The sequence below is a fragment of the Episyrphus balteatus genome, chromosome 1 (genome assembly GCF_945859705.1).
Source record: "Episyrphus balteatus chromosome 1, idEpiBalt1.1, whole genome shotgun sequence".
NCBI classification, from domain to species: Eukaryota; Metazoa; Arthropoda; class Insecta; order Diptera; family Syrphidae; genus Episyrphus; species Episyrphus balteatus.
In genome coordinates this window covers 168,589,105-168,614,799 of record NC_079134.1, presented here as the reverse complement: position 1 = coordinate 168,614,799, position 25,695 = coordinate 168,589,105, and the positions used below count along the sequence as shown (strand labels likewise).

General features: G+C 28.5%; 2 protein-coding genes across 2 annotated transcripts; both read right to left on the bottom strand.

Annotated features, from left to right (window-relative positions):
• Positions 1-4,982: 4,982 nt before the first annotated feature.
• On the bottom strand, positions 4,983-6,720 carry LOC129912212 (facilitated trehalose transporter Tret1-2 homolog). The gene is made up of 5 exons (XM_055990362.1): positions 6,622-6,720; positions 6,430-6,565; positions 6,027-6,370; positions 5,816-5,972; positions 4,983-5,761 (listed from the first exon to the last, which is right to left on the bottom strand). The coding sequence occupies exons 1-5, from the start codon at positions 6,718-6,720 to the stop codon at positions 4,983-4,985; spliced, it is 1,515 nt and encodes a 504-aa protein (XP_055846337.1).
• Positions 6,721-14,590: 7,870 nt separating this feature from the next.
• LOC129912201 (uncharacterized) lies at positions 14,591-16,367 on the bottom strand. Its single transcript, XM_055990352.1, has 5 exons — positions 16,236-16,367; positions 16,042-16,177; positions 15,641-15,984; positions 15,427-15,583; positions 14,591-15,374 (listed from the first exon to the last, which is right to left on the bottom strand). Exons 1-5 carry the CDS (start codon positions 16,365-16,367, stop codon positions 14,599-14,601), a joined length of 1,545 nt encoding a protein of 514 aa, XP_055846327.1. The 3' UTR covers positions 14,591-14,598.
• Between the last annotated feature and the right edge of the window lie 9,328 nt (positions 16,368-25,695).

The following is a 25,695-nucleotide window of genomic DNA, read 5'->3' as shown; positions in this document are numbered from 1 at the left end:
GGACGTTGACGTTGGGGTCTCACATCTTGTACGAACCCTCCATATAATCGCATGAACAAGCAATGTTATTTCTACGACTTGGTCTTTTAATGGAAAGTTCATGTTGCTTGGAACTTGGTTGATGGGATGGAATCATCTTCAAGGCTAAGGCGTTTTCGTTCAGATTTTAGTATAGCTCATTAAACTTGCTATTTTCCGAAGAATTCAGTATTAAAACACCTTTTTTTCTTAACTCTGAAAATTATTCCACTAAGGAGGGCAGCTTTTTGCGAGTAGACTTTTACACCTTTCATCTCAGACCCATTTAGATTGTATTCTCAACTATATTACTTGTGTTCAGAGATGGCAGAGTAGATTACGTCAGGTAATCTACTCGGTTAACTACGCGTAGTTAATCGAATAAACTACTCGCTTGATTTGTTTCATGCACTACCTACATTTGCTACGTGCAATAACTACATAAAAAACGTTATATTTCAAAAATATTAAAAAATAAATAGCTGTGTTTTCGTGAGAATTTGGTTTCGTAAAGTAAAACCTTTTCAAAGAAACCACCCCAAGTCCATCTGGTTTCAAATATTCTATTCAAATTTACACTATCACAGCTATGTATTTCGATTTGAATAAGACTTTGACAATTTGGTGGTAAAATTGGCATTTCAAACTACATTTTGACGTCTAGCGCTACGCCTGCTACATTTAATTACGTTAACTACATTAAACTACGTTAACTACCTCATTTATGTAGTAGACGTAACAAATGTAGGAAATCAAAAAAAATCCAATTTTTGCCATCTCTGCTTGTGTTTTAAAATATTTTTTACTAAGACTCGTTTCCTAGACTCAAAATAATTGTGAAAAAGTCTCCAGCGAACTACTATCGAAAGGTATGAAAAAAAGGAACGTCAACCTATAGGTGGGGAACTTTCTTCATACAATTGCCCATACTACCTTTATACGAACATCGCAGTTTCGTAATAGTGATCTTTACGTGTTTAACGAAAGGTCTGGAAAATCCAATTTCGGAGAAATTCCAAGCATACATAGATAACACATCATCTTTTAATTGAATCAATGCCAAAAGGATGGTTCTTTTTATGATCATCACGAACATTTGCATCCGGAATTTATATACTTCCCACAAATGTGGAAAACGGTAATAATAATCACAAAGAATGTCGCTAAGATCTTAATTTACAATTATTTAAGACTAATATTCTCCCTCAAAAACACCGTCAAAATTCTCACAAAATGTTTGCAAAAATGGGATAATCCTTTATATATATCTGAAATATCACGACACTATTGAATGGTTTTTGAATACCAAAAAATCATTCTAAAATTTATTTACAGAATGAATAAGAACCTGTAAGGCTTTTTTTTTGCATGTATTTTGGGCCATTCGGTTTGGTTATTCTGTTTGTATACACCTTTGATCGTTTCACTTTTTTCACAATTTTGACGTCTTTAAGAACCTTCCCATCTATAATAAGCAGTTTAAAACTCGATTCCTAGCATCCTAGCATAAGAAAACATTGTTAGATCATTACACAATGTCTTAGTCAAATTACATTACTTTTGGGCGCACAACTATCTCTTATTTTATTAGGAAAATTCGGCTTAGTCCTAGTTCTTCCTTTAAGGCTATTTAAACAATTTAAATAAATATGTGAAATCAACTAAAATGGATTGTTTATGAGTATAGAAAGCTGTATCTAAAGAAAGAGAAGTCAAATTATGGCATTCATCAGATCTGTAAAATTTCTTGATTATTCTTTAAATAGTCGTTTTTCTGGTAAAAAGAGGGCGCTACAAGCTTTAAAAGTATTTGTTTAACTTCGTAAAATAATAAAAAATTGTTTTTGTTAAAAAAGTTATTAAATATCATTCAATAATAGAGTTTTTTTTTACTTTTAGTCCAAATTGCGTTTCGCCCAGGTACAACAGTTGGGCTCATCAGTTAGATGCTGTTGTACCCTTTCTAAGACGCAAATTTTGGTCGATGATTACCGACACTTATTAAAACTACAGCATAAACTTACTGTGAATTCTAATATTTCTAGGGGAATTTGATTAAATTCGTGCACCTAAAAAATATATTGCCGATGGTCTGGCTAGCCCGTAGTCTGGCTTAAGTTATAGAAGAAAGAAAACAGAATTTAATCAAATTCCCCTAGAAATATTAGAATTCACAGTAAGTTTATGCTGTAGTTTAAATAAGTGTCGGTAATCATCGACCAAAATTTGCGTCTTAGAAAGGGTACAACAGCATCTAACTGATGAGCCCAACTGTTGTACCTGGGCGAAACGCAATTTGGACTAAAAGTCAAAAAAACTCTATTATTGAATATTATTCATAAAGTCCACAAAACATAAACAAAAATTATGAAATTATTTTCATTATTTTAGTTTTCTGTTTTCTTTCTTCTGTTATTAAATAACTTTCTGTTTAAGCCTAGTATACAGTTCTTCCAGCAAAAAAAAAAAAAAACAATTCATTTCTTATGGGAGAAATTTTTTTAGATTTTTTTCCGAAAAAAAAATATTTTTTAACTCACCACAGCTGTAAACCAAAATCAAAAAAAAATTATACTCACCACGATTTTTTTTCTCGCAAAACAATGTGCAGCTCATTGTTTTTGCGGAAAAAAAACTTACAACTGTCATCTGTTTACCACAGATTTTTTTTTTTTTCAAGAAAACATTTTTTTTTCCTTCACCACTCATTTTTTTTTTATCGAAAAGAAATGTATACTAGGCTTTAGCTAAAATAAATGGGGTGAGGCTATCCTGATGTTACAAAAAAACGTCTATTTTATTTACATTCAACAAAAAGTTCTAAAAAAAAAAACACCGTTAACTTCAAAAAATCAATTAAAACTTGTCTGCATCCCTGACACAGTAGTGTCTACTTGCTGCTAAGTTAAAATTCGAATCTGTTTGTATCTAAAAAGTACAAAAAAAAGATAATTCTTAAGAGTACTATGGGTGAGGCTATCCATGTGTTACGGACTGTATTTGAACTATGTAGTATATTATTCTTAGATTTGCAGCAAAAAGTTACCTAAGCAAAACTATGCATGAACAAATACTTAATTATCGACAGCTCAGGGGCCAGTTTGTTACCCTATTCAAATCAAGGCTAGAATGTATGAAACAAAAATTTTGTTTTTATGTTGAATGTTCATTTCCAAGGATTCCGAGCAGGTTTGAAGAATACCTATTTTGAATTCAATCTTGAGCAATATGCACTGCTATCATGAATAAAGCAAGAACTGGAGGCCTTAAAGTATGCAACTATTTTTACTTGCAGTAGGTACATTACGCTGTGTGTTTTCTATTCAGTCAAGCATATCACAACAAAAACATTACTGTTAAAAAAGGAGCCAAGTTCTCCTATGTTGAAATTATGCTGGCACAAAAAGTACTGAGATGTAAAAGTGTACCAAGTTCTAAAGTTTGGGTTCAAATTCGTATCAATAAAATTTTGATTGTTCTCTTGACAATTTTTCTTTTAATTACCGATTCTTAAAGTTATTTCAAAAATTGCCAAGTAAACAATCAAAATTTTATTGATACGAATTTGAACCCAAACTTTAGAACTTGGTACACTTTTACATCTCTGAACTTTTTGTGCCAGCATAATTTCAACATAGGAGAACTTGGCTCCTTTTTTAACAGTAATGTTTTTGTTGTGATTTCACTACTTTTTGCAAGGTATGGCTGTAGAATTGAAAATCTCTGTATTTGATGAAAATTCAGTGAAAATGGGCGGTTGCCACGCCCCCTGGCTGAAATTCTCAAATTTTAAATTTTTTCCTTTGTATAAACTACCATATCTACCATTCTACCAAATTTCAAGATTCTACGATAATCAGAAGTGCTCTATAATATTTGATGAAAATTCAGCGGAAATGGGCGGATGCCACGCCCCCTGAATTGAAAATCTCAAATTTTCGATTTTTCCCTTTGTATACACCACAAGCCCTATCACCGTGTAAAATTTCAAGTTTCTACGTTAACGGGAAGTTCTCCATAATTTTGATGATCTGTCAGTGAGTGAGTGAGTGAGTCAGCCAGTCAGTCAGTTACGGTTTTTGCGATTTTTGAAGCCCTATATCTCAGAAACTACTCATCGTAAAAGGCTGAAATTTTGTGAGGAGTTTGGTTTTGACCAGTTCAACAAATGTAGCGAGTTTGAAATTTCTAGCTTCTTTGGTGTGGAAGTTAGAGGGGGGTCGAAAATGGCCTGAGTTGTTTCCTGTAAATAAGGGTGTAGTGCCAAAGTTGCTAGAGAACTTGGCTGGGCACTACCGTGCCCCTTGATTGAATTGGCGTTTGGCATTACTCAACTAAGAAGCAAAAACTGGTTAAGAAGAAAAGGTATTTTCATTAAAAATGCAATCATTTACAAAAATATGCCTTGATAAATCCCAAAAAGCATTATTAGGTTGGTACTTTGTAAATGATTAAGTATGAAATAATCGGATCGATATGTAACTTCCGTAATTAATAAGTAGATATATATCACTAGAACCATCAATGACTAAGGTTTTTGTACCCAAAGCTAATAAGCAATTATCAAATGGTCAATATACAACTGCTTTGACTTCGGCTTATTATGACAGTTTTAAGAAATATTCTAGAACATTAATAAATAAACCCACAAAAGTTAGAAGTTGTCTTTTTGTTCATGTAGTTTCAACACAAGTATTTTGATCCTCAAGCAAAAGACTCCATCAAATTCGTTCAAAATCTTCAAATAATACGATTTGATGTTTAGAATTCAAGCACTGTTAGTTATGACTACCAAGTATACATAGTTTTGGAATGCTCCTGTAGCTATTTTGATAGCTACGCGTATGATTTACAAAAACAATAAACAAATAAACAAAAACATTTTTCTTCAATAGTTTCACAGCATTTATTTAAAATAAAAATTAATATTAATACTTTTAAACTTTCCTTATTTCCTAATTACATCATGGTTTTATTTTTACAACTAATTCTGTCATTTCCTCCATCTTTGGTTCCTTTTTTCGTTTACTTGAAAAATATTCTTCAATTTCATGTAAAGTTTTGCCTTTTGTCTCTGGAATACACATATATATAAACACCGCTGTCACAATAGCTGTGATACCATAAAACATGAACGTATTTCCGCTCCCCATCTCATCAACCATTGTTGGAAACAATTTTATCGTAACAAACGACATAAAATACACAAATCCATCAGTTAAACCACTACATGGACCTCGAATATTTTGTGGAAAAATTTCCATACACACGACAAATGGCACAGCCCATAGACCAGCACCAAAAATTACAACTCCTATAACTACTGCAACAGGAAGATAAGACATTTGCAGCCATGGACACCAATTCGATGCAGCAAGAAGGAACATACAGAATGACATGCTGATAGCTGAGAAAATTCCAACTTGACGACGAGTCCATGTCTCCAATTCCCAGGTCATAATAAATGAAGCAACTACAAATCTAGCTATTCCCATATAAATGGCATATAAATACGGATCAATGTGTAAGCCGGAATTGGTAAGTATTTGAACTGCATAGACAAGGACAATAAATGTACCAGCAAATTGTTGCAAGATGTAAAAAACAATGGAGAGCATTAGTGGCTTGTAGAATTCTGGACGGGTTAAAAATTCCCAAAATGATGTCTTTGCTTTATCTATTTCCATTTCGGCATTCTTCGTCATTTCAATAAATTCAGCTTCAACTTCCTTGTGAGTTTCACCTACAAAATAGTTTCATGATTTCAAAGATTTGAATACGAAAATATTAAACTTACCCGATCTGAGACCCCTGAAGAATGACAACGAATCTTTAGCCTCCTCAGTGCGTCCCTTTGACATAAGCCACACTGGCGACTCTTTTACAGGAATCAGGCATATCAGACAGATTATCTGATATCCCAATAGAACCATACCCAAAAGTCTCCAGTTGTCCTAAAAAAACAACAAAAATTAGTATTTTTTGAAGGACCTCCACAAAATCCTTACCCTTATAAAGTATCCCAAAATGTATATAAAAAGAACTCCAGAAGCCATTGCCATCGTTACGGCCATTATAAGTCTAGCTCTTATTCTTGGCAGACAAATTTCTGTGCCATAACAAGCTGTAGCTGTACCACCCATTCCCTTGACAATACCGCTCATTACTCTGGAAGCTATAAGTTGTAGAAACACGAAGTTAGAACCTCTTCCTTTCATGGGAAAAGCCATCAAGGCCCATGCTAGAACGGCTATAATATTTGTCACAATTGTTGTATTTTTTCTTCCATATTTGTCCACCATTAAGGCACAAAGAATACCACCCAAAGGGCATGCTAATTGACTGCATGAAGCTAAATTATAAAAAATCTGGGTTAAACTCTGGTTTATTGTAAAAGTAGTTTGAAGTTACCAAACCAAGAAGCTTGATTTTTATCCAAATACACATCCTCAGCAGGATTTGTGAGTTGGTTTAGCGTTACAGCTGGCAAAGCTAATGCTATTCCACCAGCAAATAGTCCGACATTCATTAAGAAAACCATAAATTCCTGAGAATATTATTTTAAGTTTCTAAATTCGATGGTTTGTTGGGTTAAACTCTTACCTGTCTTAGAATTGCTTTATTTTGTTCACCCAACGGAATGCTCGGTTTGGGTCCGCTTTTTTGAAGAGCCTCGAGTTCCATGTTATAATGTTTCTTCATTTTGTATTCATTTGGCTCCTAGCAATACGATAACTGAAAAGAAAATTATTAAAGATTAGCAATCCGTTGGTACTTTTTTTATATTATTTTGTTAAACCTAACGGTTCGATTGCCCAAAGTTAGCCCAGGGTATCTCAAGATTTTTTTTTTATTCGTTTGCCCACCCTTAGTTTTAAAATTGTAACGGAATTATTTTTTGTTTACCTCAAAAATCACAAAAAATAATTTTTTTTATTCAGTGTAAAAATTTTTGGTTTTGCAATGTGGTTCGTTTGCCCAATGTTAGCCCAGGATAGCCGAACTTTTTTTCTTTATTACACTATTTTTTCAAAAGATACAACAAAAAACTTTTTTTTCATATCAGAAAACGAAGAAATTGTGATTGTTATTTCCTTTGAAAAAATCGTTAAAACCGTGGTTGGTTTGCCCAAGGTTAGCCCAGGACAGCCCAATTTTTATTTTCGCTATCCTACGCTTAGTTTAAAAATTATAGAAGCATTTTTTAGTTTCTATTTTACCCACACAAAAAATAGTACGCGTACGCCACAGTGACCCTTTTCATTTATAATTAAGGTTTTCTATATAAAAAACTATTTTGGTTCTGTAAAATGAATTTGGTAACCTTTTTTTCTGATAAAAAATATAAATCTGAATTTGCACTATTTTAAAGTCGCTTTGTGGTTTTTCGAAGCAAAGTGTATGAATTACTGACAGAATTTTATCGATAATAAAATTTCTCTTCACATAATAAAATAAAAGAGATAATATGTAGAAAGGTTTTGTTTCATTTTAAACAAGTAAGAAATCAATCAAATTAAACATTTAAATAAAAAATTTGTATTTATACAAAAATAAGTTTAAGAGCGATTTGTTGTTGAAACTAATTATACTTTTTCAAAGGTTTTCATTTTCGGTGGGATGAGCTCGAACAAAAAAAAAATTCAATCCACTTTAGTTTTTGAAATAGTATCGTTAGAAAAATCAAAAAACGTTATAATCTTTTCTATTGTATAAATTTGAGCTACCCCACAATTACTTCCACTCAGGGTTGTAAAAAATCATTTGTTTAATGCATTTGTTTTCCATTACAAATCGAACGTACTTGCTCTTAAGGTAAAAATAACTCTTATGTTAAAGCTTTTTACTAAACAAAATTGGAGAAAATTTAAAATTTCATAATTTTAAAGAATTTCATAAGTACCTATTAATCCAGTCAAATAAGGGTTTAACCTCGGAATGAATGTTAGTAGAAATTTTTTTTGCTCAATATCTTCCTTTTGCAATTCTATAACATATCTCAAAAGTCTAGAAAAATCTCATGTCCGCTTGTCGCGATTTCAAGGTCAAATCGCGAAATGGAGATTTTCAAAATTAGCAAAAATAGGCTATGGTATTATATACACATATGATACATGATTTCAAGGTATTTTTTAATGCTGATTCCAAAAAATCTAAAATCAAGGTAATCTGACGTCTCTGAAAAAAGTTATACCTGTTTTTCATCTTTCAACCCATATTATTATAACAGTTGCTAACTTACTACCGAAAAACCCTTAAAAGTAATGGTAGCGGAATCATATTTTGCATGAGGGTTTTTATATCCATTATCACTAAGAATCAAAACAATGCAATGCAAAAAAACATTTATATCTATGACAAAATGGTATTTTTTGAGAAAAGGGGAAATTTTGGGATGTGCACTAAAAAACATCCTGATACAATCTTGGAATAAGTGCTAATAGCCTAATTTTTTTGTTTCTATCTTTGTTTGGATATTCTATAACTTATGTCAAAAATCTAAAAAAATCTCATGTCCGCAAGTTCTAATTTTCCAGGTTAAACTAGGTTAGGTGCAGATTTAAAAAAAATAATAAAAAAACTTTAGATTCTTATATGTATACCAACATAACCCATATCATTTCAAGGTATTTTTTAACGCTAATTCCAACAAAACCCACAAACAAATCAATATGACCATCCCTAAAAAGTAATGTACCTTATTCATGTTGATCTGACACAAATATCTGAAGAGTAGTATTTCATTTTTTTCAAATCTGCACCTTATCTTCAAACCAAGAAAATTAGGACTTGCGGACATGAGATTTTTTTAGATTTTTGAGGGTAGTTAAAGAATATCCAAACAAAGATTAAAATGAAAAAATTAGCCTATTAGCACTTATTCTCAAGTTGAACACGAGTCTTCTTTAGTGCATATCCTAAAATTTGCCCCTCCATCAAAAAATACCATTATTTCGTAGGTATATATATTTTTTGTAATGGATTGTTTTGATTTTTAATAATGATGGATTCTAAAATCTTCATGCTAAATTTGGTTCATCTACCATAACTTTTAAGGGTTTTTCGGCAGTAAGATTGCAACTGTTATAATAATATGAGTTGACAGATGAAAAACAGGTATAACTTTTTCCAGAGACGTCAGATTTTCTTGATTTTAGATTTTTTGGAATCAGCATTAAAAAATACATTGAAATCATGTATCATATGTGTATATAATACCATAGCCTATTTTTGCTAATTTTGAAAAACTCCATTTCGCGATTTGACCTTGAAATCGCGACAAGCGGACATGAGATTTTTCTAGACTTTTGAGATATGTTATAGAATGGCAAAAGGAAGATATTGAGCAAAAAAAATTTCTACTAACATTCATTCCGAGATTTACCCCTTTTTTCTCCTTATTTTACTGTATTATATATAGTGTAAAGAGAATAAAATCTGTTTTTAAAATCAATCAAACACCGTTTAAAGTGATCTTCTACATAAAAAGGAATTTTTAGAAAAATTAAAAAAAATCGAAAATCGTTAGAGTCGTTTTTTAAAAAAATAATTTTTGTATATTAAAATATCCTTACACTTCTCAGAACAAATGTTGGTATGCCATTTTAAAGAAAATTCTATTCGACACATAAAAACGAAATTTCTATAAAATTAATCCATTCGTTTTCAAAAAATTGATTTTTCAAAAAAAATGTTTGAAATATTTTTTAAAAATCCAAAACCGTGTTTTTTTTTATTTAAAAATTTGTATACAATTATTGTTTTGAATTAAAATTTTGGTCAAGATCTGCTTTGTCGTTAACGACAAATTCATAAATAAAAAACAGTTAACGGTACCTGGTTAATAACGTTATTTTTATTTCCAGAGGAAGCTTTTATGTGTTACACAACACAAAATTATCTTTTCTATTTCCGTTATATGACAGGTACCGTTAGTTTTTGTCCTAAAAAAAAAATTCAATTTGTCCTCTAGTGAATCACATAAAACTGTTAACTACCAAGTTGGAAGAAAATCGCAAGTAAAAAATATATTTTTTGCAACTAAAAAAAATTTGCTTTAAAAAAATATTTATTGTAACTAAAAAAAATGTTAATTAAATAATTCCACTAAAAATAAATAAAATAATTTCATTAAAAAAAATGTATTGCAACTGAAAAATACTTGCATTACAAAAAAAATATTTATCGCAAATAAAAATATTATCCATTAAAAGAAATAAAATACACGACTGGGTCGCACGAACTTGCTCTTAGAGTTCAAGTTGCTTACATTTTTAAGACTTTTTATACAGAAATTTGGGAAATGTAGATACCTATATAAAACAACAAACAAATAAAAAAAAAAACACAAAATTCGTTTTTTAAAAGAATAAAACAAAATCTTAAATTAAATTGCCCTCTAAAACAAGTATGCAGTTTTATTTGATATAAGGTGAATTAAAAAAAAAAAAATCAAAATCGTTAGAGCCGTTTTTTAAAAAAACTAATTTTTTATAAATAATTTTTTAGAAAAAAAGTTAAAAAAAAAAATTGGTATTCCATTTTGTAGAAATCACTGATCAACATCTAAAATCAAAATTTCCAAAAAATCCAATGTCCCGTTTTCGAAAATTGGATTTTTCTATCATCATAATGTCTGGGAAAAATGTTATCTCAACTTTTTTTTTTTTGTACGAATACATAACTTGATATATAGTACCTATATCGCAAGTAAAAAATGTACTAGGATTTCTTACAATGTTGACTATTTGGCCTTACATACATTCAGCCTAAACTTATGTGATGCAGTTTCAAAGAGAAGATCTGTTTAGAGTTAAAGATAAGAATATTGATGATGATTATGATGTTCCCATAATATTTTATAGCAAGGCGGTTCACTATCGCTGGGTTATATAGATCTTAATTTTTATCGTCGCAATTCAAAACCAATTAAAAATGTTAAATTACAACTTTCTTTAAAAACTCAACTTTGTATCAAATTAACCATTTTATGTTGCTATGTTAACAAAAATGTTTACAATTTGTTTTAAAACTAATAAAAAATTCTATGGAGTAGTTGAGAATGACGCATTTTTGTTCTAAAAGTTGCCATGTAGATAATAAGATCTTAATTTTAAAAACATTTATTATAAAAGTTTAATCTATTATGCAATTGCAATTTTTTGTATTGATCAATAAGACTGGCATTGACTTTGACATTGTAAACAATAACTGAAGATTCGCATCACAATATGGAAACTTATTGAAACATTTCTATCAACCATAAATTTATCACATAGTTCCAAACAATTTAATTTTTTTTTTTGACAAATTCAATAAACAACAAATAAACTCTTCTCCGATTTCAAATATAAAAAAAACACCAATATTAACATAAACTTAATTTGAATTTGAACTCATAAGACCGTAACCCAGGCAAATATTTACAAATGATCACGGAATAATTTTGATCAGATTATCACAATAACAGTATAGATTTACATCGTTTCATGTAAATAAAGTTTATTTTTATTTGATTTAATGTAAAATGTTTACAAATAAACTTGGTAGCTTTTAACACATTTATTCACTTTTAAATGTTTTCTTTAATTCAAAAAAATTTAATTTCAAGCATAGGTACATACTTTCAAAAAAAAAATTTTCCAATACAATTTCTAAAAAATTTAATTTTAGAACTAAAATAAAAGTTATCTAGATTAACTTAAGTAATAACACTAAATGAATAGATTTTTTGCAAAACAGCCTTAATATAGGATCATGGTTGGAAATAATTTACCGAAAATATATTAAACCTTTGTTTGAACAAGTTTTCAATGTTAGTATATACTGATTGATTTAAAATAAGCTTTTACTATTTTTTTTTTAAATGTCCTCATTATTTTTTTTTAACCTCATACGTAAGTTAGTATTGTTTTTGAGACTTATGAAAAAAAAAAAAAAAACAAAAAATAATATGCCTATGTACCTTTTAAAAAACAAGAAACTGCTTGATTGTTTCATTAGTCTTGACTTAATATTTGTATTTGTTTATTCATCTAAAAAAGGAAAAAATAAAAATAAAAAAGTGTTATATAAATAGAAAATAAATAGAAACAATAAGTTGTTTTTTCCCCAAAACTTTTTAAAAGATTTTGTCAACAATTAATAAGTCTCGCATACGCATACAGAGTTGATACATTTTCGCAACCAATTCATAAACATGAACAAAGTTGGCACCTGTTTTTTATTTTTTTTGGAATTTCTAGAAGAGTTTTTTGTTTTATTCATATACTTACCAATTTAACAGGGTGTTTTTACATTTATCTAAACTTACATTTATTTTTCATTCTTAACTATTATATTATTTATTTTTGATTCTGTTGACAAACTAAACAATTTTAAAGCCAAAATTATCGGACTACCATCGTTTTTCTATAATATTTAACTTTTTACTTGCACTAAAAATAGATTAACCGTATATGCATAGATATATGTACATTAGGGCGGGTCAAAAAAGTCAAAATTCTTTTTTTTTTTTTATTTGGTACTCCGAAAAATCTAATATACACACCAAATATGAGCTCTTAATATTAATGGGAAGGTCCTCCGCTTCGCAATTTTCCATTTTTACATCAAGCTTCTACTAAACAAAAAAATCATTTTTTTTTTTTAATCGACTTTTTAGCAAATTTCTTTACATATTCTTGTAGGAAATTGAACGCTCTACAAAAAAGGCCATGTACATTTTTTTCGTTTATCTAACCGTTTAATAGATATTTGAGGTCCAAAAATCGAGAAAATCCTTCAAAATTCGTTTTTTGTTCATAACTTTGTAACAAATTGAAAAATTATAATAACCTGAAAATAATGAATTTTCAGTGATTACAAAAATTTTTAAAAGTAAAAAAATGTTTTTATAATTTTTTTAAAACTTGACCTCGAATATCTTTAGAATGGTTAGATTAATGAAAAAAGTTAATAACACCTTTTTCGGGAACAATCTATTTACTACAAGTATATGTCTTGCGCGTTTGATTATAATAATTTTTCAATTTTTTACAAAGTTATGAACAAAAAACGAATTTTGAAGGATTTTCTCGATTTTTTGACCTCAAATATCTATTAAACGATTAGATAAACGAAAAAAATGTAAGAGGCCTTTTTTGTAGGGCGTTCAATTTCCTACAAGACATTTGCTAAAAAGTCGATTTAAAAAAAAAATGATTTTTTTTTAGTAGAAGCTTGATGTAAAAATGGAAAATTACGAATCGGAGAAGCTTCAACCTTGTCAACGAAACCAAAAATAAAATGAATCATTGGCTTTTTGGGACCAATTACAGAATACTGTCTCTTAGAAAAAAACAACCTTTCACCTGGGTAATTTTTTTTATAAAAACTCTTTATTCTTGCTTCCTATCCCAAATTCAACGTTTTCACAAAATTTCATTAAGGTGGCCCATCATTTTTGTTTTCACTCAAAAAAAAACACCCTTTTAACCATGATATTCTAATATACACTTTAGAATTTAGATTCTTGCTTCTAATCTCAAAAGTAATATAATGGCTGAATTTCATTTATGTACCACTATTATTACTCTAGTAGGTATTAGGTACTCACTCATTAAAATATACCTGTCCATATTTTCTCTACACCTAAAAAAATACCCTTTCACATGAAAAAAATGTATAAACTTATTTATTCGTGATTCAAATAGGAAAAACAACTTTTATACCTTTCATTTTATCGGACTTTCCTTATTTCCAAAAAAAACACCCTTTCACCTAAAATATTTGTATAGACTGCTTAGATTCTCAGTTTCTGTTATAAATGAAACATATTTAGGTTCCGATTTTCGTTGGTGTAGCATTTTTGTCCCAGTTTTTGTAGTACTAATTCCGAATTTCATCATTTCTTAAAAAAAAGTCCCTTTTACTTAATATGATTTACTTTTTAGATTCTTAACTCTTTCACCAAAAAATTAAAAAAATCATAATATGTCGGCTGTTACGATAACTTTCTCACACGTTACTCAAAAAACACCCTTTCCCTTTATGAATCCCTTGTTCCTGCTTTATCTAAAACATCCCGAATTTCATTAGTGTATCATGTTTTTCAGATGGATTTCGGTTATATTTTACCTGGTTGAAGTAAAAAAAACAATCACGTTTTCAATTGGCAATAACTTTTCTTAAAGCAATCGTATTGACTTTATTTTTATTACATTAGATTCAGCATCAAAAAATAATTTAAAAACATGTGTCATATGATGATATTATAAAAACAATTTTTTTTCACTATATTTTTTACCTTCACCCCCTCCCTCGTGTCCGCTAAAAAAAACCCTTGAACTCAATTTTTCCTTAGCGACTTTTTATGTCCTTGGTTGCCTGGGACATATCCGGAAATGGCCGATACATACCTGGTTCATCTTCATTTTGGTATCTTTGAATTCGTCTATCGCATTTTTAAAAATTTGATGAAGCATTAAAATAAATAAAATTAAGTTTTTTTTCAAAATTTATTTAAAACTAACAAACAAGTATTATGTTTGCAATACTTTTTTTTTATAATTTTAAGCCTCGTTGTTTTTATTTTTAACTTTAATAAACATCTCTCAATTCTTCTTCCACCATCAAATCCTTGGATTCTTTTCTTCGACTTTTTTGAAAATATTCTTCAATTTCATGTAAAGTTTTATCTTTCGTCTCTGGTATACACAAAAACATAAACAATGCTGTCAAAAGTGCTGTTACACCATAAAACGCAAACACATTTCCGCTTCCCATCTCATCAATCATCGTTGGAAACAATTTTATCGTTACAAATGACATAAAATAAGCAAATCCATCAGTAACTCCACAACATGCACCTCGAATATTTTGTGGAAATATTTCCGAGCATATAACAAATGGTAAGGCCCATAGTCCACCGCATGAAATAACAAAAGCTATCATCACTGCAACTGTCAGATACGACATTTGCAACCAACTTATCCAATCCGATGCAGCAAGAACAAACATACAGCATGCCATACTGATTGCTGAGGAAATTCCAACTTGGCGACGAGTCCATGTCTCCAGTTGCCAGGTCATAAGAAATGTGGCAACAAAAAATCTAGCTATGCCAATATAAACAGCACATAAATACGGATCAATGTGTAAGCCGGATTTTTCAAGTATTTGAACTGCATACACAATTACGACAAAAGTGCCTGCGAATTGTTGAAGGATGTAGAAGATAATGGCCAGCATCAATGGCTTATAGACTTCAGGAAGAGTTATAGACTTCCAACTTGATACTTTGGCATCACCTTTTTTCTTTGGAACCTTTTTAGCAAGGAGAATGTATTCAGCTTCAACTTCATTATGAGTTTCACCTGCAAAAATACCTTCATAAAATTAGGCACTATTGAAAAAAATTTAATTTACCCGAATCAAGACCTCTAAAGAATGACAATGAAGCTTTAGACTCTTCAAGACGTCCTTTTGACATAAGCCATCTTGGAGATTCTATCACTGGAATCATGGATATCAAAGAGATTATCTGATATCCCAATAGGACCATACCCAAAAGTCTCCAGTCGTCCTTTAAAAAAAAAAACAAATTTGTATTAATTTCAAATGATTCCAAAAAGAGTCTTACCCTTATAAAGTACCCTAAAAGGTATATGAAAAGTACTCCACAAGCCATAGCCATCGATACGGCCATTATAAGTCTAGCTCTTATTTTTGGCAAGCAAATTTCTGCCCCATAAACAACTGCAGCTGCACCACCCATTCCCTTGACAACACCGCTCATTAATCTCGAGGCTATTAGTTGCATAAACACGAAATCAGAATTACCACTTTTCAAAGGAAAAGCCATCAAAATCCAACCAAGAATGCCTAAAATGTTTGTCACAATTATTGTCATTTTTCTTCCATATCTGTCCACCATTAAGGCACAAATAATGCCCCCAAAGGGACATGCTAATGAGCTGCAAGAAGCTAAAATTAAGAACTTTAAATAAAATTTCTTAAATTTCTAAGTCGTTGATACCTTACCAAACCATGAAGCTTGTGTTTTGTCTAAATAGACATCTGCAGTAGGATTTGTAAGCTGATCCAATGTTACAGATGGTAATGCCAAACTTATGCCACCAGTTAATAGTCCAAAATTCATTAAGAAGACCATGAATTCCTTAGAATTTGATTTATTTATTTAAAATTTTTGTATGATTTGATGGATTTATACTAACCTGTCTATATATTGCTTTATTTTGGTCTCCAAGAGGAATAGATAATTGCTCATCGTTGGAATTCACGTCAATACTTGATTTTATTCCCTGCTTCTTTTTTACATTCTCGTATTCTATATTATAATTAACCATCTTGTAGTTTCCTTTGGCGTCAAAACGAAATGAAAACTGAAAACAAAAATCGATTCAGAAAAAAAAAATACAAGAACTTTAAAATTTAGTAGTAAAAACATTATCTCCTACAAAACCATGTTTATTAAACATTTATTAATTTAGCGATAAAATATCTAAAAACCCAAATTTATGGTTCAAAAATATTTTTGTACCTATATCAAAAGGAAAATTTGACTTGCCAAAGCACGCAGATTTTGAAAAAGTATCCTTAAAACATTTTTGAACTTAAAATCAATTTCAAATTATTTTTTGAAAATGTGTAGGTACATAGAACTTTATTTAAAATTTATATGTTGATTAAAAAAAATTTCTTAAAACGACCTAATTTTTTATTGCATGTTTGGAAAAATATGCTTGTGTATTTGGGCGTTTGTTATTTAAGAATGAATTTCCTAAGTGGAAAAACTATTTCAAAATAATAAAAAAAAAAATTTCCTAATTTTTTATCAGATTTTTATTTTGAGTCCAGATGGCGTCCCAAGAGGATTAAAGTTTTTTCTCACTTGAATTAGGTATATGTTGTCCTATGAGGCCATTTTTTAAGATATAGTCTTAAGGTAGGTAATATTTTTTGGCGAGACTCTTTCAAAAAAATATAAACCATTTTTATAGGACTAGGATATGCATTTTTTTTTTTTTGAGCCATGTTCTTCAAACTTCGTAGTAAACAGTTTTGGGTGATTGAAATTCTTTTTTAGGACCAAAACTATAGGTAGGTACCTTTAATATAAAGGAAACGTATCTGCCATAGAACCGTTTTTTTGGTTTCTGAATATCTCGTATACTGGAGTAACTAAAGCTCAAAAATTGGCAATATTAGGGAACCCGGCCGAACAGCTTAGATTTTGATAATCTTTTTTTTCAAACGTCGGTAATTGAAAATACATTAAAGTCTATATATTAAAAATTGCCGGTGTTGCTGAAAAAAATTTTACTTACTTTGTTTTTAAAGTTCAACATCTAAACATTATATTATTTTTTATTCATTTAATAACCCTTACTGTTGAAAGTTAAATAGCAAAAATTTAAAGTTCTTGTTTACCAAAGTCTTTGAGAAAATTAATTATTTCAATGCAAAAATTCAGTTTTAATAAAAAAAAAAAACATTGAAATTGAAGTAATTTTTCATTTTTTTTTTTTTCAAAAGTGTGATATATTTTACCTTTTTTGCTTCGAAATTCAACTGATAATATTTATTGCCAAAAATTTTTTTAAAATAAATTCATATTTTATTAGAAAAAGTTTGGAAAAAAGTCATTTTAAATTTTTCTAATAACATTTTTTTTTTTAATTCTGAGTTTGAGGACCATTTTTTCAAAAAGTTTTGAATAAATTTAGTGGATTTAAATTTAAGAGATAAGAATGAGCTTCTGGCTTTTTAAAAATGTATTTTAAAATATTTTAGGTGTTGCCGTTGTTTTCAAAATATTTTTTTTGTGTTTGAGGTCAGAATGTTAGAAAATTGCATTTATCGCTTAAACGATGGAAGATTGTCCCTTACTGCCTGTTATATATTTTCCTTAAACTACCTAGAGAATCTTTTGCTATCATTTGTTTTATGAAATTTAAGCAAAAAAAATGGTTTTGTTAAAAAAAAAATTAATTTTAATTTTAAAAAACAATACGGCAACACCGGCAATTTTTAATCTATAGACTTTAAAGTATTTATAATTACCTACGCTTGAAAAAAAAATCGTCAAAATCAGAGCTGTTCGGCCGGGTTCCCTATTAATTTGCTTTAGTTACTCTACTAGTAAGCGAATTAGGTATGTACATACCTGATTTATACGAATATTTTTCAAAAAACACATTTTTGGATTTTTAAAAAATAATTGAAAATTTTCTTTGAAAAAAGGTTATTAAAATATTTTGAAAATTCGTTTTTAAGTATTTTATTTATTTTTTTCAAAATGGCATACTAACTTTTTTGTTGAAAAATTCTAGAAATTTTTTATATAAAAATTATTATAAAAAAAAAACTACTCTAATGTTCATACAATAAATCAGATGAAATACTTCGTTTTGTGATCAAAATTATTAAAAACGGTGTTTCGTTAGTTATAAAAACTTTTTAATTTTTTTTTTTTTTTTTACATTGCTGATAAGTTCCTTGCCCTAATATTTTTTTCATTTATATTTTTCAAATAATGGCTTCTTTTACTACCAGAGCAATAACCTGCGACCCAGTCGTCCATTTTTTTTTTCTAATGGCAGTTTAAAAAAATTTTTGTATATTTTCCTTGCTAAAAAAATCATACATGTATTATAAAAAAAATGAAATATGCAACTTAAAACCTTTTTAGACTTTTTAAAATTAAAATGAATAAATTTTAGAGAGAAATTTAACAGTATATTAAAGAAACCACTTTCCAGCTGTTAATTTATATTTATTTTGAAATTCAAAAACGGAACGCCATTACCTATCTTAAGATGCCCACAATTTCAGAAGAAAAAAGTTGCTGAACCACGGATTAAATATTTGTACAACTAGCCCTAATAGAATTCTGATACACAAACTTTTGCTTATTATTTTCAAAACTAAAATAGTTAATTGGTACATTTTAGTCAAAAATATTCATCACAAATTTTAAAACACAAAATTATTATCTTATTTTAATAAATGGAATTTACAACAAATACCTTTACACCGTTGACTTATTCTAAAAAAAAAATATTGTCTTAATTTCGTGACTACAAACTGAAAACGCTCACTGAAAGTTCTTAAGAAAACCAAAATCGATATTATTTTATGTAGATTTTCATTTGCAGTTTTTGGTTCATTAACTGGGTTAAAAATTTATACTTGTTAACAATTTATTTAGGTTGACACAAATTTTATTCACTTACCATTTTCTTTTACTTTAAAATTATATTTCTCAAATGAAAAAGAAATAAACTCGATTGACTTAACTTATAATACTGAATGAATAGATTTTTGCAAAACAATCTCAAGCCACTCGCGTGCATTCTATGTTTTGTATACCTACATTATATTTTTTTGAATTAATTAAGACATAAATTTAAGTATTTATTAAGAAAAAAAACACTCTAAATGCTATCCAGTTTTTTCCACATACTTAACTCAGAATTGAAGATATAAATTGTAATGGAAACAAATATGAAACTGGTTAATATTTTGATCTCGTTTTTAACTGACTCAATATTTTTGTTTATAATTTTATAATACTCTTTCACTAATAGGTTAGTTATATTTCCTACCAACCAACGTCTCTGTCAAAAGTGATAAGTAGACACTTGTACTAGGGAACTAAAATAATTCCTTTCTTGAGATAGTCATTTCCATAGCCTTTTGCAGTGCCGCAATTCAAATAATAGTAGGGAACAATTTTTTTTTTTTTTGAAAAAGTTGGATTTTAAAACTAATTGCGGGGTTATTCACAAGCACACACCTCTATTTGTTAAAGATCAAATACTCCAAATTTATAAAATATAACAGGTCAACTCCTTGAAATGTTTTAACAATGGAAATGAATTAAAATAATAAACTATATAGATGACCGATGCTATACCAGTGTCACTCACTCACAATATCTTAACTCAAAAGCTTAATAGTCGTATTTATTAGATTTTTATTTACCTAGACATTATCTTATTTTTTTTCAAATTGTGGGAAATATGCCTTGTGTGTTTTTTCCAAATTTAAACAGTTGTCTAAAGTTAAATAGCGCATGCTTATCAATATGACCGTAAATATCTAAAAAGTCAAACATATAATATTTCAATGTAGGTACCTATAAACAAAAATTTTTTTTTTATTAGATATTTTAAGCTTAGTCCAAATAATGAATTATTATTCACACCTTTTTTTATTGCAGGTTTTAAAAAAATTAAGTTCAAGCAATCATAAGCAGAATAATTTTTCTCATTCTTTATTTTGGTGTTAGGTTTTTGAATAGAAAGAGAAATTGTAGAAAATTGTATCTCCTCTTTGGTGGAATTTTATTGGAGTAACTAAAGCTCAAAAATTGGCAATATTAGGGAACCCGGCCGAACAGCTTAGATTTTGATGATCTTTTTTTTCAAACGTCGGTAATTAAAAATACTTTAAAGTCTATAGATTAAAAATTGCCGGTGTTGCCGTTTTGATTTTTTAAATTTAATTGAAGATTTTTGTGAACAAAAACAAATTTTTTTCAAAAATTTTTCTTAAATTTCATAAATTAATTGGTGCCAAAAAATTGTCTAGGAAATTCAAGGAAAAAAAATATATGGGAGTGAGGGACAATCTTCCATAGTTCAAGCGATAGATGCAATTTTCTTATTAATTGACTTCAAACACAAAAAAAAAATTTGAACACAACGGCAACACCTACAATATTCAAATATACATTTTTTAAAAGCTAGAAGCTTAGTCATATATGTAAAATTAAAATAAAGTTAATTGAATGAACGGCTTTTGAAAGAATGGTAATTGAACTCAGATTTTTGAAAAAAAAAATTATTGAAAAAATTTTAACATGTCGTTTTTTAAACTTGGTCGTAATATAAAATGCATTTATTTTCAAATTTTTTTGGCCGCATTTATTATGATTTCAAATTATAAAAGGAAATGTCAATATGTATTACGGTTTATGAAAAAAATTAAAAAGTATTTCATTTTCGAAGAACTTTTTTTAATAAAAGTTTTGAAACAAAATTTAACTTATTTTTTTTTAAAGTTCAACATCTAAACATAAAATTATTTTTTATTCATTTAATAACCCTTACTGTTAAAAGTTAAATAGCAAAAATTTAAAGTTCCTATTTACCACAGTCTTTGAGAAAATCGATTATTTCAATGCAAAAATTCAGTTTTAATAAAAAAAAACCATTGAAATTGAAGTAATTTTTCATTTTTTTTTTCAAAAGTGTGATATATTTTACCTTTTTTGCTTCGAAATTCAACTGATAATATTTATGGCCAAAAATTTTTTTTAAGTAAATTCATATTTTATTAGAAAAAGTTTGGAAAAAAGTCATTTTTAATTTTTCTAATAACATTTTTTTTTTAATTCTGAGTTTGAGGACAAAAAGTCTTGATTAAATTTAGAGGATTTTAATTTAAGAGATAAGAATGAGCTTCTGGCTTTTTAAAAATGTATTTTAAAATATTGTAGGTGTTGCCGTTGTTTTCAAAATATTTTTTTTTTTGTTTGAGGTCAGAATGTTAGAAAATTGCATTTATCGATTAAACGATGGAAGATTGTCCCTTACTGCCTTTTATATATTTTCCTTAAATTACCTAGAGAATCTTTTGCTATCATTTGTTTTATGAAATTTAAAAAAAAAAAATGGTTTTGTTAAAAAAAAAATTAATTTTAATTTAAAAAAAAAACAATACGGCAACACCGGCAATTTTTAATCTATAGACTTTAGAGTATTTTTAATTACCTACGTTTGAAAAAAAAAATCGTCAAAATCAGAGCTGTTCGGCCGGGTTCCCTAATAATTTGCTTTAGTTACTCTACTATTTATAATTTTTGTAAACGACACAACTGATTAGTAATTCCTTAAATTTCCTGTTTCTTGTACAAAAAAATAGTACGTATACACCACATAGTGACCGCTTTCTGCATACAAAATATAGAATGAATCAAAAAACAACAGATACAATATTTGAAGAGAAAATAAATGTAATTGCTATCAATTTTATTTAATCATTATTCTTCTTAACTAAGGGCCAATTTTTCAATAGTCAGATAAACCTCAGTTAGAGCTTATTCCTAGGAAAAAAAGTTTTTTTATATTGACATTTATTCCTCTGATAGTCTAACTGACGATTGAAAAATCAGGGCTAAATGGTACAAATTTGTTTCAAATCTTTTTTCCCCCAATTAGTACAGGTAAAATAGGCACACAAAAAAAAATGTTATACTCATGAAATTTGGCAAAAAGTTTCCTTTTGGGATAAGAACCAAATACAAAAAAAAGTCTATAAAAAAAAAGTTGGGTGGAAGGGTGTTTTTTCGTGGACAACAGGGAGGGGGTGAAGGTCAAAAATATACTGAAAAATATTGTTTGTCGAATATCATCATATGACACATGTTTTCAAGGTATTTTTTGATGCTGAAACCTATGTGAAAAACATTCTACACTGACAAAATTCGTGATGAAGGTTTCAGATAAAGCAAAGACAAAGGATTCATAAAGTTTTTAAAAATATTTTTGGTTAAAGGGTAGTTTTTTGTTGGGTTGAGTTTATTAATTTTTAAAACTTGGTGAAAAAGTTTTGTTTGGTATAAGAATTAAGAATCCATAAAGTGTACAAAAATTTCTTGAGTTAAAGGGTGTTTTTTTTTAAGATATGATGAAATTCTGAATTAGTACCACGAAAACTGGGAAAAAATTGTTACACCAGTGAAAATTGGTACAAATGTTTCATTTATAACAGAAACAAAGAACCCAAAAAGTCTATACAAATATTTTAGGTTAAAGGATGTTTTTTTGGGAAAATAGGCAAAATCCGCGATAAGTCCAATAAAATCAATGGTACCCTTATGAAATTTATTAAATATGTTCTCTTTCCCATAGGAATTACGAATAAAAGAAATCTATACATTTTTTTCATGTGAAAAGGTGTTTTTTTTTAGGTGTAAAGTAAATATGGGTATATTTGAAAAAGTGTGTAATACTACCTAGAGTAATTTTAGTTATGTTACTTTTAAGATAAGAAACAAGAATCTAAAGTGTCTATAAAAATATCATGGTGTTTTTTTTTTGAGAGAAAACAAAAATGATGGGTCACCCTAATGAAATTTGTTAAAAATATTGAATTTGGGATAGAAAGCAAGAATAAAGAGTTTTCATAAAAAAAAATGTAGGTGAAAGGAAAGGATTCGTATTAAACGTCTAAGAACTTAAGTATAAACGTTTAATTTTTCATCATAACCAAAAATAAAAAAAATTATTAGCTTTTTGGGACCAATTACAGATTTTACTGTCTCTTCGAAAAAAAAACACCCTTCCACCCAACTTTTTTGTATAGACTTTTTTTGTAGGTACTTGGTTCTTATCCCAAAAAAGAAGCTTTTTATAAAATTTCATGAGTGTAACAATTTTTTCTTTTTATTTCTTGATTTTATGTACTATTTTACCTGTACTAAATTCAAACTAGTAACTTTTTCGATTTTTGGTCCGCAAAAACAAAAAAATGGGGACAAAGAACTCTGTTATAAAATTTTTAAATAATTGAGCTTTACTCATCACTATTTTGGGTATAGACTCAAAAAAAAAAAAAAAACTAATTTACTTAAGTGATTTAAATGACAATGAATTACACTGGTTTACAAAATTGAACTTTGTTTTCGTTGCCGAAAGTTTGAAAATTCAAGGAAAAGTATTTTTGACTCATTCGGACGTTATTCTTTTAGGGAAATTGTTAAACATGTTTAAATCTTTCCAATATCTTTATTACTGCGCTAGACAACTTTAAAACCAAAAACCTTTGGATTGATTTATGTATATTTTAAAAAGTTTTGTTCACTTGAAGTTGTTGGTACATGAACTGAGTTAAAAATAATTGATAAATTACTAAAAAATTATTCCCAATGATACATATATTCTTTTCACTTACATTGATTTGTTTTATTTTTGAAGAATATTTTCCTTATTTTTACAATTTTATATCTTGTTTGACTTGTACTATACAGGTAAAATAGTAGGGGAGAGTGGGGCACATTGGAACACTTTTTGCTTTCGTAACTGCTTGAACGAAATATGTTCGTTTTCTTGATCTGTAAAGTTTACTAACATTGAACACTAACATTGAACATCGATTTCTAATAAAATTTGGTTAGTTAGACGAAATATTTGGGATCGGGTCAAAATTCTGGCTTCAAAATTCTGCTTTTCAAAATTCTGCTTTTTTTACGAAAATTCTGTTTTTCAAAATTCTGCTTTTTAAAATTCTGCTTTTTAAAATTCTGCTTTTCAAAATTCTGCCAGTATTATACTTGAACAAAAAAATTCTGCTAATTCTGTTTTTTTTTTTATAGCATATAGCTAAAGAAAAATACACCTCATTAATCTAATTCAACGTTGGTACTTTCATAAATTTTTTTGTTTAAGTGTCGCAAATATTTTTTAAAATGCATAGACTGACTTTCTTTCAAATAAAATCTATAACTTATTGGAACCGATGTTGTTTGATACAAAATATTCCTTTTCTTATTCAAAGTTTTGAATATTCATCTTTATTTGATAAATTAAAAAAATTTGAATTATTTTAGGAAATTATTTAGGAAAAATCGCGAGCTTTTTAAAATTTTCCAAACCCTTTTTTAATTTTTTGCAGAATTTTGAAAAACAGAATTTTGAAAAGCAGAATTTTGAAAAGCAGAATTTTAAAAAACAGAATTTTTAAAAACAGAATTTTGAAAAGCAGAATTTTGAAAGCAGAATTTTGACAAAAGAATTTTGACCCCAGCAGAATTTTGACCCCAACCCGATATATTTACATTAAATTTTGATGTTGAATATAGGCTCTTATCTTCAAAAGTGCCAAGTGTTCAAAAGTGCCTAACTCTCCCCTACATAAAATCAAAAAATAAGCAAAAAAAAATTGTTACACTCATGAAACTTGGCAAAAAGTTTGTTTTTGGGATAAGAACCAAGGATCAAAAATGTCTATAAAATAAATTAGGTGAAAGAGTGTTTTTTCTAAGAGACAGTAAAATCTGTCTCCAATTCAGGGTTAAAACCTTGCTCAGATCGGAGCAAATTTGCTCCACTTTTGAGGGAAAAAAATAACCTACTCCAAACCTCCGATTTTTCAGGATTTACTCCACTTTTCCACACAGAAAAATTGTTTCCTGAACTAACTTTTCTAACTAGATTGGAATGTTTTAAATCGAAATTGTATTTATTTTAGAATTGCAAACACATTTTTGAACCACCACTTGCTATTATGAGGCTAATAAAACAATATAAATTGGTCCAATGTGAATTTATCACAAAATAGTTCTTTTTCATGAATTGAATTGACTTTAATTTAAGACTTAATTATTTTTTATTAAAAAAAAGTTACTAAAAGGTAAAGATTTTTTTTTGTTTCAAATCTACTCCAGAAATTTGGCATTTGCTCCACTTTTTTTTCAAATTTGCTCCAAAATTTCATGACCGAGGTTCGAACCCTGCTCCAATTGGTTCCAAAAAGATAATGTTCAAGATTGTTATAAGCAAAATAGTACCTATAATTATTTTTTTTTTTTTTCAACGATGTACAAATTTTTTATGATCCTTTTCTTCAATTTGTATTCTTCTGTCAGTTTTTAATTTAGATGCAAAA

What these genes read in the sequence shown, in the direction of transcription:
- LOC129912201 (XM_055990352.1), bottom strand. Translation starts at nt 16,367, where the DNA reads ATGGTTAATTATAATATAGAATACGAGAATGTAAAAAAGAAGCAGGGA. An exon ending in TTTTAGGGTACTTTATAAGG is followed by an intron (nt 15,584 to 15,640) that starts GTAAGACTCTTT and finishes TTTTTTTTAAAG; the next exon opens with GACGACTGGAGACTTTTGGG. An exon ending in CTTTAGAGGTCTTGATTCGG is followed by an intron (nt 15,375 to 15,426) that starts GTAAATTAAATT and finishes GTATTTTTGCAG; the next exon opens with GTGAAACTCATAATGAAGTT.
- LOC129912212 (XM_055990362.1), bottom strand. Translation starts at nt 6,720, where the DNA reads ATGAAGAAACATTATAACATGGAACTCGAGGCTCTTCAAAAAAGCGGA. An exon ending in AAATCAAGCTTCTTGGTTTG is followed by an intron (nt 6,371 to 6,429) that starts GTAACTTCAAAC and finishes TTTATAATTTAG; the next exon opens with CTTCATGCAGTCAATTAGCA. An exon ending in TTTTGGGATACTTTATAAGG is followed by an intron (nt 5,973 to 6,026) that starts GTAAGGATTTTG and finishes TTGTTTTTTTAG; the next exon opens with GACAACTGGAGACTTTTGGG.